General features: G+C 34.2%; 1 protein-coding gene across 3 annotated transcripts; it reads left to right on the top strand.

The window, feature by feature from the left end:
* The first annotated feature begins 2,046 nt into the window (after positions 1-2,046).
* Positions 2,047-5,966, top strand: LOC115975059. Of its 3 annotated transcripts, none has more exons than XM_031095698.1 (10): positions 2,047-2,366; positions 2,455-2,520; positions 3,682-3,762; positions 3,880-3,933; positions 4,015-4,083; positions 4,720-4,782; positions 5,291-5,373; positions 5,453-5,518; positions 5,627-5,701; positions 5,795-5,966. In XM_031095698.1, the coding sequence occupies exons 1-9, from the start codon at positions 2,145-2,147 to the stop codon at positions 5,667-5,669; spliced, it is 747 nt and encodes a 248-aa protein (XP_030951558.1). In that variant the 5' UTR covers positions 2,047-2,144; the 3' UTR covers positions 5,670-5,701; positions 5,795-5,966. The 3 variants fall into 3 exon arrangements, 2 of the variants coding, with proteins under 2 accessions (XP_030951558.1, XP_030951557.1); XR_004088063.1 differs by having other exon boundaries at positions 2,049-2,366; positions 5,627-5,724; XM_031095697.1 differs by having other exon boundaries at positions 2,048-2,366; positions 5,627-5,966.
* Positions 5,967-13,362: the final 7,396 nt, after the last annotated feature.

Genomic DNA, 13,362 nt, shown 5'->3' with positions numbered 1-13,362 from the left:
AGAGGCGACGAAGAACGCAGAGTCGGAGAGAGCTTCACGAAGACAAAGATGAACAACAACAACAACGCTATGATTCTTCTTCTTCAATGAGTTTCGTATAAAGAATAAGCAAGAAACTCAAACCCACCGAACTACAAAACGATTTCCATGACCAAAGACCCAAAACCCCAAGATCCACGATCTCCACCATGAAAGCACCTCCACGCAAACACACATCACAGGCAAACACGAGCAAGAAGAAAGCAGCGTCGGCTAAGAGAGGAGATGGTTTTGTTGTTAGGTGAGGTTGATTTCGTTTGGGTTTGATAGTTTTGAATCTGAGGTTGGAGGTGGTTTGGTTTCAACTCTAAGGTTTGGATCTGAGGTTTGTGTTTGGTTTCTCAGAAAGTATAAGAAAATTTGGGTTTTGAGTTTTGAGTTTGGGGGCTGAAAATCTGGATTTGATTTTTGTGTTTGATGTTTTGGTGGTGTAGGGGTTTGAATTTAATTTTTTGGGTTTTAAATTTGCTGAGTTTGTGTTTTGTTGATCTTGTTTTTGCTGGGTTTTAAATTTGCTGGGTTTTAAATTTGTTGTTCTTGCTGGGTTTGGTTTTTGTTTTTGTTTTTAATTTTTTTATTTAGTTAGATTTAATAAATTAATTTTTTTAATTTAGAGGCTGACGTGGAAAGCCACGTGGACACAGGGTGCATTATTTTAATATTTTTAATTTTTTCTGTTTGCTAGCTGTGCAATTTCTGTCTCTGATGTAACGTCAGGGACTAAAACGAGACACATTTTTCAAGATAGGGACTAAAAGCAGTGAAAAAAAAATTAGGGACCAAAGTGAGAATCGTGTGAAAATGTAGGGACGAAAAAGGGTTTTATCACATTTTTTTTTTTTTTTTTGGTTCAGCTTTCTTGTTTGGTGGTCTCTCCAATACATTGGGAACATATGAAATATCTTCATCTTCTAAATTTATTGATTCTAGATTAGAAGATGAAGATGTTTTCTCAAATCTCCCTCTGTTTGGTCTATGATCTTGAATAATACGCACCTATTTTGGTGAGTGCTTCAAAACATTCCAACAATCTTCATATGGAAATGTGGAACCATGGAATGCTTGATACTGTTGTCTTGCCTTATCAAGTTGAACCCATTTTGAACTCAATCACAAACCTAAAAATAGCTAATCAACCACTATTCCCTTGAAACCTGAAAAATCCAAATCAAGACCAATTAACAGAACACAAACCCATCATACCCATAACTCCATTTTTCTAAACTCAAAAATAGCCAATTAGAAAAATGATTTCAAATTATCGAAGTTGGCATGCTAATTTGATTTTAGCTTTTGTTCAATTGTTGGTTGAGCCGATACTCTCATAGGTGCTGGAATTTGAGAAGAAATCAAGAAGAAACCAAGAGGCAAAGGGCCTCCTTTCCTTTGTTTTGGTAGAAGAAATGGAGAGAAAGTGTGAGTGTAAAAAGAAATAAAAAAAGAAAGAAAAAGAAATGATATAATATTCCGGTGTTGGAATTTTTTAATGAAAGAAATTTAATTGCTAATCTATAATAACCTTTCATGTTTGGAGAGGTACATGAGCATTTTTTTTTTTGAAGATATAAAGAGATGGTTGGATCAGTGTTTTGTGGTTTCACTCTCTATAATAGAGAGTATTTTGTATTTAACTAGATTATTAGAGATGCTCTTAATTTGTGTGCTTTTTATTTTGGCAAAAATGACAGGACCATAACAAAATTAACAATTTTACAATAATTTGCTCACGTGATGAGTTATAAGTAGTGGAGTTTATAGACCCACTACTTTTATGCAGCTATTGACAACTCACCAAATGGGCAAGTCACGGAAAAAGTTTTATGGTGGTATCATTATTCTTGAAATTGGATGGGCTTTTTCTTTAAAAAAAAAAAAAAATCGGATGGGCTTTGTGGGTATTTAAGTGGACTTTGGTGCATTATCAGATTAGGCTTGGTTTTTTTGGTCCGGGTGTGGACTGGGCTGATTTTTATTTGGGCTCTGGCGTTTGTCTTTTGTTTTTTCGCCTTTTCTGTTCTCTCTCATCTCATGTCATCCAACTCTTTGCTCTCGCCCCTTTGTTTTCCATCTCAACCAAAAATCGAACCGAAGAGCATCAATCAACCATGGCTACGGTGTCCTCAGTGACAGTGGGCAAATTAGCACCATTGTTGAGGCCAACAAGAACAGCATGCTCCTCCTTCTCTATCTCTAAAATGGGTTTTCATTTTAAGGCAATAGGGAACACTGTGACTGAGTCAGTGGTACCCACAAGAAAGTTCGTGGTTCGAGCTGCTAGAACCCTCTCCCAAGGCCCCTCCTTAGGCTTCAGACCCCCACAATTTCAGGTTCTTCCTCATTCTATTTTGTATTTTAATCATCAACTTATTTTATTTGTTTATTTATTGGGTGTAATGTGAATTTTGGTTGGTTTAGCTTCCAGAGCCACTTACTGGGAATGTGTGGAATTTGGATGATTTTGAAACATATCCTGCTTTACTGGTAACCTCTCCCTTTTACTTTTATATTTTGCTTGTGTCAGCTTGGATACTATGATCCTTTTTCTTTCTTTTTTTTTTTTTTTTTTGGTTAAGTAAAAGATCATTTTTTGATATGAATAAAATAAAAAATAAAAAAAATTTATTACATTGTAGGCATATTTAAGAAAGTGGTACTTGGGTTTTAACATTATTAAATGTAACATTGACAGAATATTGGTTTGTGTTAGGCTTTATAATTATCGAAGGAAGGTTTGGGTTACATTCCATTTCATTCCTTCATACTTTTCCCTTTCTATTCCTAAAGATTTCAAACCAAAATTCCATAGCGAAATGTTGAAAGCCACCTAGATGTGCTATTCACTCATCTTTCCGATACTCTATCAATAAATCTCCTAGGTCTAACTGTCAAAATCCAGTTACAGTTTTCGTCCATTATTAGAAAACTAACTATAACTTGTACAGTAAAAATCCAAACTAAAGACTTTTTCAAACCTTGAATACTTATAATTAAACCTTCAGACCATATGACTCTTGCGCCCATGAGCTCCAGCATAAATGGCACTTCTTCACTTTGTAAAAGCAAGGTAGGGGGTGAGGTTGTGGGTTCAAGACCCACCAGTATATGTGTAACTTACCAATCAAAAAACTATATGACCTTGCTTCAATTAGAATTCACATATTGTCCCCATAAAATAAATATTTAATAGATGAAATTATGAAGTAGTAACAAGTTAATCTTCCATTGGTGAAAAAGCTCAGCCTCGATTTGTTATCTGTTGTAGTGTAAGAGTCAATGAGCTGTAGCTTAAATCACACCTCCTCCCTTTGTAAGAGCAATGTGGAGGGTAAGGTTGTGGGTTCAAGACCCATCTGGGGCATGTGTAATTACCAATAAAAATAAATGTTGAAGTGTAAGAATTCTTGAACCGGAATCCTGTACTAACTCTTCAATAACCTTTGGAATTGGTTTTGTTATTACACCATATTATGAATTTAAGTGGAACAATGGTTTCAACGGTTGGAAGGGTTTTCAACCTAAAATCCTTCTTGAATTGACCTATGACAGTAATGGGAGTTTCTTCCTTGGTCTTGATGTTCCTTTACAGTCTTTTGCAATAATACAAGCAATGATAATATTCATTCTAACAGATTTGTGGTGCAGGTTATGTTTATTTGCAACCACTGCCCATTTGTTAAACACTTGAAAAAGGATATTGTGAAGCTAACAAATTTTTATATGAAGGTATCTGAAAACATCTTGTCTCAATATGCTTGCTTCCCTTTCCAGTTGCACGAGTATCGTGGATAAGTAATCGACCATGCATGTGTAACTTATTTGTATGCTATTATCTTGCTGCAGAAAGGACTTGCAGTTGTTGCAATATCTTCAAATTCTGTAGCTACTCACCCACAGGTTCTAATAGCTCCATAACTTGGAATTAGAGCTGTGTTGAAGCTATTGTGTGATTTGTTCAACATGAACTGTTCCTCACAGGATGGACCACAATTCATGGCAGAAGAAGCTAAACTATTTAATTATCCTTTCCCATATTTATATGATGAGGTATTCAGTATTCTACTGTCAATCTCAACCTTCTACTTACAGTTTGTCTGCAATCACATATGCAAATGCCTATTTGTGTGTATATTTTTAGCTTCATTATTTGGTTTGATTTTGTTGAACTGCTGCATTCTTGTTCATCCATGTTTAGAGCCATTATCAAATTGAACATGACATAAAACTAGCTACTGTTACATTCAAGTAATTCCCTCTCCCTTCCTCTTTTTTCATCCCCCTCCAAAATTTCTTTTTCTATTATTTTGATATAAATTTACCTGTAGGAAACATCCTGATTTGTGCTCCCATAGTACATCCCTAATGCACTTGGTTTGGCTCTTTTATTAATAATATTTTTACGTTATCTATCAAAAAAATATTTATATCTGTAGGAAACAGAACTTCTTGTTTTCTATAATCTAATCCCTTATGATTTTATTATTAAAAAAAATAGAAAAAAAAGGCTCACTTGATCTTGGTCGTACCTTTGCCCCTGATTCCCTCCTTTTTTTTATTTTTTATTTTTTTATTTATTTAAAATTTATATCTAGGCATTTGATAACCATCCGTAGAAGTAAGATGGCTGGGAGATTAGAACTTCTTACATGTGCCTTGTATTTAGTTGTGTATTTTCAATTGCAGTCACAGGATGTTGCACGAGATTTTGGAGCAGTTTGCACCCCGGAGTTCTTCCTATTCAAAAAGGTTAAAATGTAACTTTCCGTTTGTTTCAATGGAAAATCTTGTGTAAAGATAGTTTTCCATGTTTTCCAGTGTTTGGTAACATAAAAAAAGATGAGTCAAAGGAAAACTATTTTTGGTCAACATAAAAAGTATGACTTATTTTTAGACATTGTTTTCCATTAAATTTTTTTGGAAAACAACTTTATCTCACAGCAAGCTAAATAAGGGAAGTTAGGAAATTATTTTTTAACTCATTTAAAATTGCTACCAAACATTGGAAAATAAGATAGTTTTATTGAAAATAATTTTTGAAAAATGACTAATTTTCTAAAAAACATCATTGCTGAAACAAATAGAGCGTAAATAACTTGCATTTTTCAAGCCTGGTCCCTCAGATAAGACCTTGCTCAAAGAGTCCAGTTTTATGATTTTCTTCATTTGGTTTGAAACCATCTGCATGATCCAACCCTTGTATTTTGTGTTAGTGTGTAATATTTCTAACACAGGTGCTTTTATCAAATGAAAACAGGATGGTAGGAGGCCATTTGAGCTAGTATATCATGGCCAATTTGATGATTCCCGACCAAGTAATAATGTACCTGTAAATGGAAGGTTAGATGTTCAAATGTACAATATAACTTCTATCAATATCACAATGGTAGCTAACTTGCTTCAATAATACATTGTTTAGGGACCTAAGCCTGGCAATAGATTGTGTTCTCAGTGGACAACTGGTACCATCAGTTCAGAAACCCAGGTACCTTCTTCGTTTATACTTTATTTCTCTTCTTCATCAAATATCTTTAAAATCCCTTGTAGGACATAATGACCTGATTAGAAGTTTTATTCCGCTTGTATGCAAAAGTGTTGGATGCAGCATAAAGTGGCATCCCGAGACAAATGTGTGACTGCTAGTTTCAAGTTCATGGAGACAATTTAGTTATGCAGATAATAGTTTTCAAGGTATTGTGACTTTAATTTAATGGCTTAAAACCCTTTTGATGTCTCATGTTCTTTCTCTTGATCTTTGCAGTCTTCCCGCTCTATCATGCTATATTTCACAAGGTGTGGAAGGCAAGGAATGTTGTAATATGTGATACTTTTTTTTCCCTAATCATATGAAATGTAAATTACATTTGTAATATATGTCAATTGTGCTTCCCAATATGAGTAATTTTTTTTGGGTGAGAAGCTGTTACATGAAATTTCTGGTTTTTCCTCTTCTGATGGTCTTTGATTGTAATAACCAATAGTGTCATGCCCGTTAAGTCATTTATGCAAGCTCCTCTCGTTCATGTGGTTTAGTGATTCATGTTCATGTTTGTGACTTTGTTTATATGTTTTTAAAGTTTTGTGAATAGAGTGAAGGGTGGGATGGCTATAATTTCCAAAGGCATATGAGCTTTGTATTACCTTGAAAACTTAAAGTGTTCAAGGATGATTTGAAGGTTTGAAATAAGCAGGAATTTGGAGATGTGGGGTTAAAGAGACTCTTGGCTGACATTATATCGTTAGATGCAAAAGAAGGGCATGAAGGCTTGTCCTGGGAGGAGAAGGCTTCTAGTGAAAGCAGGATTGGAAACTTGCACAACCAGAGGAAATTTCATGGTGTTAGAAGTCTAGAGCCATGCGGTTAAGAGAGGGTGACAATATTATCAGATTCAATCACAGATTGGGTATTAGATATAGGAGGGTGAACTTTTATTGGTTAGAGGCGAATGATACTTCGCTTACATAGGAAAATCAAGTAAAGGAAATGATAGTGCAGTTTTATGAAGAACTTTATGAAGAGCTTGAAGATTAGGGGCCTAAGGTGATAGGTTTCAGTTTCCTAATGTTTATGGGTTGGAGAGATTTTGAAAAATAGGAGGTTCTGGATGCTTTGAAATGAATGGGAGGGGATAAAACTCAAGGTTTGGATAGTTTTGCCATGGCTTTCTTTCAACAGTGCTTGTGAATTGTGGAGAAAGATATTTTGAATTTCTTGCAGGAAATTAACGAAACTTGCTGCTTCAAAAGATCCCTTGATGCTTCTCTCATCACTCTTATACCGAAGAAGACTGGAGCTCAAAATTTAAGAGACTTCCACCCAATTAGCTGGTTGGCAGAGTAGATAAGATACTAGGCTCTGGTGAATAAACTCAAAATTTTATTGGTCAAATTAGTGTTAAAATATCATGTGAAACTTTTGTGGGAGGGAGACAGGTACATTGATTCAGTGCTAATAGCTAATGAATGCCTTGATAGTAGGCTTAGAGATAGGATAAAGTTCCTTATTGAGAAAGCCTAATTAGGATAAAAGATGCATCTGTCCACGGGGTTTGTCTGTTTCTTCCTTAAATTACACTTTTTGGTCTTCCTATTTGTTTCCTTTCTTTGTTTTTCTACCCATGTGGCGAATAGAATTAAGAAGTTACACTGGGGACTTTTTGTGGCATTGGAAGAACTGTGAATTTGAATATCAGATTCATTCACAGATTGGCTAATACATATAGGAGGGTGAGTTTTTATTATTTGGATTTGAATTATACTTTGCTTATGGAGGAAAATGAGTCACAGTAAAGGATAGTGCAGTTTTATGAAGAACTTTATGAAGAGCCTGAAGATTTGAGGCCTAAGAGCATTCACATCAGCCTTCTCAAATTTTTAGCTAGGCTTATCCATAAAACTCAACTTTTTCTAGTTTAACAAACAAACACAAACAAGCTCATGCATCAAACTCAATATTTATTTCTCTCCCCAACCTCTTTCACCCTTTCCCCATTTTCAACCAAGGCTTCCTGGCACCACCGCAATAAGCCAAGACTTTCCCCTTTTATTCTCTCACATCCGCCCTTTCCCCATTTTGTTCAGTGTTCACCCAATTGCACATGCCTTCACCTAATCACTATCAGAGTAGCAAGAAAACAGTGACAGAAAATGTGAAGATGCAGCAACACAAATGACCTAAGCTACAGGCCGTTTGTATTCAACATTCAACACAACTGCAAGTCCTATCTGCTATTGTATTCTTTAGAATCATTAGAGTGTCATGTGCTTACTTAGGCATGTATCTTTTTCTAATGGTTAGATTGTGTAATTAACTTAGTAAGTAGCAGTAGGCTCTGTTAGTTTTGATATTATACTCTGTTCCATATATATTGAACAGAGTCTTGTATTTCGATTCGTTCAATCAAAAAGAAATTTCTCTTACAAATTTGATAATCACACAGACCACCACAATCCCAGCCAAATCAACTCAAAATGTCGAAACCCTATTCTTCAACCATATGAGAAATCTCCAAACCACTTTCAGTTCAAAATTTAACACACAAATCGGAGATCCTGCTGTCCTGAACAGTTTGAACATCAATGATACACACCTAAAACAGCAGCAGCAACCCAAATTGGAGACTCAGACGACGGAAACTCTTTGAACGTTGCCTACCAACGATTCAGTTCTGGCCAAATCGCAACACCATGCCACCTCGCATTGCTACTGGAATGAACTAGTAAAGCTCCACCACCTCGCATTACCAGCAGCCCCAAACAAATCAACCCCCATCAATTTATGTGGATTGGTTCTTGAGAGACAGAAAGAGAGAGATAAGAGAGACGGTGGGAGAAGGAATAAAAAATTATTTTTTTAACAATAGTGAGGAGCAGTGACTCGTTGCTTCTGGCAAGCACTATTGATTGTTAAATTTTTTGTATTAGCTTGGTAAGGCTGATGCGTGGGCTTTTTGTGGGTCTTTAGCTATATATTTAACATAGGGCTAGTTTGGCTAGTCTGATGCGAATGCTCTAAGGTGGCTATGTTTCAGTTTCCTACTGTTTATGGGTTGAAGGGATTTTGAAAAAGAGGAGGTTCTAAATGCATTGAAATAATTGAGAGGGTATAAAACTCAGGGTTTGGATAGTTTTACCATGCATTTTTTTTCAACAATGTTGGGGAATTGTGGAGAGAGATTTTGAATTTCTTGCAGGAAGTTCTTGAAACTTGCTGCTTCAAAAGTTCCCTTGATGCTTCTCTCATCACTCTTATACCAAAGAAGCCTGGAACTCAAAATATAAGATACTTCTGCCCAATTAGCTTGGTTGGCAGAGTAGATAAGATTCTAGCTAAGGTTTGGTGAATTGACTCAAAACTGTACCGGTAAAAGTAGTTTCAAAATATCATTATACTTTTGTAGAAGGGAGACAGATACTTGATTCAGTGCTAATTAGCTAATGCCATGATAGTAGGCTTAGAGATAGGATAAAGTTGGTTATTGAGAAAGCCCAATCAGGATGGAAAAAATGCATTTCCCCCAACCCTCCGTATGAGTAGAAAAACAATGAAAGGAAACTAATAGGAAGGCTAGAAAGTGTAATTCGAAGCAGCTACTCACCATTTTTGGAGGTGAGTAGTTGCTTCGAATTATCGGAAATTGGGAGTTGTTTGATCTACTTTGGATGTGCGTAGGCCACATGGATATAGTCTTTAGAAATAATTAGAGGAGGTTTGGACATGTTCTACCACATGTATGTAGTCTTTGGAAAGGAATTAGAGTGGGTTAGAAAAAGTTCTCCACTCTGATATCAGAGAGTAAGGGCTGCTAGAAAAATCATATTCTGGTATGTGGTGTGCTGATTGGGCTTGAAGAGAGGTATTCCTGGATTTATGTTCGTTGTGGAGAACAAATAAGCTTTAGTGTTCCCTATGTCGTGGACCAAAGGAAAGGATGGGACATACTATTGGATCCTCAAGTTCTTCTGTAATTTCTTTGATTGGAAGTTGGAGGGGTCATAGAATCTCTGATGGATTCTTCATATTCTCATATTTCTCTTCCTAAAGGGGCTGATTGTATGAGTTGGGAATCCAATAGTACTGGTGTGTCTAGCGTTCGATCGTACTATTTGAGAGGTGCTATTATAAGGTTCTTTCCATGGAGATGTGCCTGGAACAGTAAGGTACATAAAATGGTGGTTTTCTTGGTGTAAACTACAACATAGGCTAGATTTTGACCATAGACGCGACCTTTGTAAAAGGAGTATAGCGTTGGTCAACCAGTTTTGCATGCGTAAAGGTAATAGCAAGTTTGTTGATCATCTTTTTGCTCCATTGTCCAGTTGCCTGAGTAATGGTTCTTTGTTTTTTACTTATGGATTGCATTGGGTGATGCCATCTAAGGTGATAGATGTCTTCTCTTGTGGATAGGATATAGTAGTGTGTGGGCTGTGACTCCTTATTGTATCATGTGATTACTTTTGAGAGAGCAGAACATTTGTAATTTCAAGGATACCTTAAACCTTCAGTTGTAATTTCTAGGAAGCTTCTCTTTTAAAGATTCCTTGAACGTAATAAAATTTCTCATACATGTAGCCAACCCTAACTATCTGTTGAGAATTAGCCTACCACAAAAAATTTGAGTTTAAGGCTCGTTGCTGTTGTACGTAAAGTCTCTATATGATTGGATGAAAGCTACTAGTTACCTTTCTTTCTCAAACCTTTGAGTTTCTCTATGTTTCGAATTGTAGATGTTAATCTTTTTAGAGCTTTTTTATTTATTCTATGAGTAATAAAATTTTAGAGTTCTTGAATGTAGATAGCGTGGGTACCTTACCCCTAAAGATAAAGGGAAATTATTTGAACATAGCCAAACGTTCAGTATTGCAGGAGTTCTTGGGGTGATCTTGTCGAAATTTATGAGGCTGCATCTACATCATCAACCACCTCTGCAGACCCTTCTCAAAGCTGGGTCAGATTGGTAGATGATGTGAGAGAATCAGACCCTTTATCCCTTCATAAATTCTTTTGTTGTTATTTGCTATGTGTGATAGATGTTGGCATTTGAACTCTGGCATCAACTTTGTGATGGTAATGAGTTTACCATAAAGTGAAGACACCTATGGCTTTGTTATGCCTTGGTTAGGATAAGCTGTCATATAATGGTAAACAACAAGACACTTCAAAACCAAAACTATAAAGTCTTTTCTTTCTATTTACATAAACAACAAACTTCTTCCTTACATTACCTAAACATAAATTATCTCTTTAGTAAAATTCACACGATTTCTTTGGTAAAATACACTATGCATGCAGGCATACAATCAAAAGTATGGGAACCTTTTGAGTTTTGACATGATTATGATAGTGTTCCAAAGTCGTCATCACGGTTTCTTTCTGCTACACTTTTATCATCATATGTGAAGTTACTTTGGATTTTAAAGATCTAGATGAATGATAGGCTTAGAGACATTTCACCTCTTGACAGCTACAAATGATGTTGGTTCTAAAATCTAATATTTTATGGATTTCAAACAAGAATATGATTTACAGAAAAGGGTTTTTCAAGCTGCTATTATTTCTTTTTAATCAATAGCTATGTGCATGTGTGTTAAAGCATACACGTAAGCACATAGAGGGAATCTTAAGCATGAGAAGAATGTATCAAACGTTGTAAGTTATTTTATTTTCTCTATGTTATGCTTAGGTGGCATTTAGTATGGAAGAATCTACATTACTTCCCGCATCCAAATTCCTTGAAATGTGATATTTTGCAATCTAAATGTCTTGAAATGTAATTATTCCTATGTTTGGTTTATTCATAGCAATCTTAAAGGAATTATTTATTTTTCCCATTCTATCCTTAGATTTATAAACCCAATAACAATTTTTTTTAATCTTCCTCTAAATAAATAATAACAAATAAAATATAAACTATAAATTAAGACAAATTCATTGAAACTATAGTCTAACATTTCAAAATAACATGTATAATACAAAAATAACTATTTAAATTCTTGTTCTTTATGAAAATCACAACATCATGTTTTGTTAATAAAAATAAATATTTTATTTTATTTTAGCAAATAACCAATCTTAAATAGGAGATATAAATATTTTATTTTTATTTTAGCATTTATATTGTTGTGGCGGGAAGAGATAAAAATAAAGGAAAAGATATTGATGATTTGTTTTATGTTTTATTTTCAAATTTTTTTTTTATAAGTATGTTTTATCTCGGTTAAATGATAAGTGAAAAATAGTAAAATTGTCAATTTATAAGAAATGTAATTTTTTTAAGTTTGGGAATATGGATACTTACCTGTTTCAAAGGGAATCCATAATCCTAAAAGAAGGGGGCTATGTGGGAATCTAGATACTCCTGACATCTGATTCCCTTGTTTAATTTGCAACCAAATGAAGAAATCTTTTTACATTCCTGAGAATCCTAAAATATTACCTCATACCAAATGCCACTAATAGTTTAATATCATAAGTGGTTAGTTTATAGATACATTCGCATTTGGCTAAAAACTACCTTTTTTTTTTCCTACTAAAAATGAGTATTCTAGAATAATCAATTTGCATATTTTACGTGGATCGAATATCATTTATAATTCTGAAGGTAACTCTATGTAGGGTTCTTGAAATCCTAATCATTCATTAATAAAATCTAGTGCTAATAAATATTTGTTTAGATCCCTAATGACTTGACAAAATCTAAACCACACAATTACATTCAAAATTTATAAGAATTTTACAGTAAAGTTATTTTTTGAGACACGGTAAAGTTATTTTAGGAGTGCTAAAACATCTTAATCATACTCTATCAAATGTATCCTGAAATATGATTTGACAAAATTTCAAAAAAGATATCAGTATTAAATTTAGATACGAACTTTTATATCAATCCAATCATAGAAGACTTTTATCTTCAGATATTGGTATAATAGACGACGATATGTCATTCATCAATAATTAGTCCACATATGTCTTTATTTTTAGTACATTGCAATTATCAAAATTAAATAATTCATTATCTTTTCAATTGACACAATCAATCTCTATAATTGATAACATAATCAAATTATTTCAAATACCCAACTTGTTTGTCATATCAATTATTGATCTTCAAAAACCAAATTTGAAACCATTCATTTAAAGTGACTATAGTCATTTACATATATTATTTGCAAATATTTATGCAATCTACCTTATTTGCAAATCTTTTACTGGGGCTGATCCTTCATTAGGTTGGTCCTTTATAGTTCATGAACGAGAGTTCACTGGGACTGAATGTTTGTCATGGACTTCTGGATTAGAATTACTGTGCAAATGAGTTCTCTGATCTGACGTAAAGATCGAAAATTGAGAAGAGGTTTAGGCTGCTTGTTCAATAATACTTGGTTTTTGTATGCTTTCTTAGTGGATTACTCATTTGGTCTTGTTAGCTTGCGAATTGTCTAGCATTTGCGCAAATGCTTCTGTTTAAACTTGGATACAAACGTTTTATATCAATCCAATCATTCTAAATCTGTATATTTGTTATAGTAGACAATAATGTCATTTTTAAATGGATGGTCAAGACTCAAGAGATGTCCTTATTTTTTGGTAGGCAGATTGTGATTGTTAAAATTAGAATACTGTAATAAAAACTTATGACTTTTTAATTTTTAATTTTTTAAATATGCTTTAAAAAGTTATAACATTAGTAGGCTTAGAACATTATTGATTGTTATTTGTGAATTAATATTGATGAAAAATAATAGGTTCTTTCAGACTTTGATGTATAAAAAAAGTAAATTACAATCTACCTTCATGTAAATAGGCCTAACTACATTTTACCTCCTAGA

The sequence above is a fragment of the Quercus lobata genome, chromosome 2 (assembly GCF_001633185.2).
Source record: "Quercus lobata isolate SW786 chromosome 2, ValleyOak3.0 Primary Assembly, whole genome shotgun sequence".
Taxonomy (NCBI): Eukaryota; Viridiplantae; Streptophyta; class Magnoliopsida; order Fagales; family Fagaceae; genus Quercus; species Quercus lobata.
The sequence above is the reverse complement of the archived record's forward strand: the minus strand, read 5'-3'. Positions and strand labels throughout refer to the sequence as shown.

Excerpts from the sequence above, each read along its gene's own strand:
- LOC115975059 (XM_031095698.1), top strand. The coding sequence starts at position 2,145 with ATGGCTACGGTGTCCTCAGTGACAGTGGGCAAATTAGCACCATTGTTG. Across the intron at positions 5,374-5,452 it reads AATGTACCTGTAAATGGAAG|GGACCTAAGCCTGGCAATAG; the intron begins GTTAGATGTTCA and ends TACATTGTTTAG. Across the intron at positions 5,519-5,626 it reads CCATCAGTTCAGAAACCCAG|TGTTGGATGCAGCATAAAGT; the intron begins GTACCTTCTTCG and ends TGTATGCAAAAG.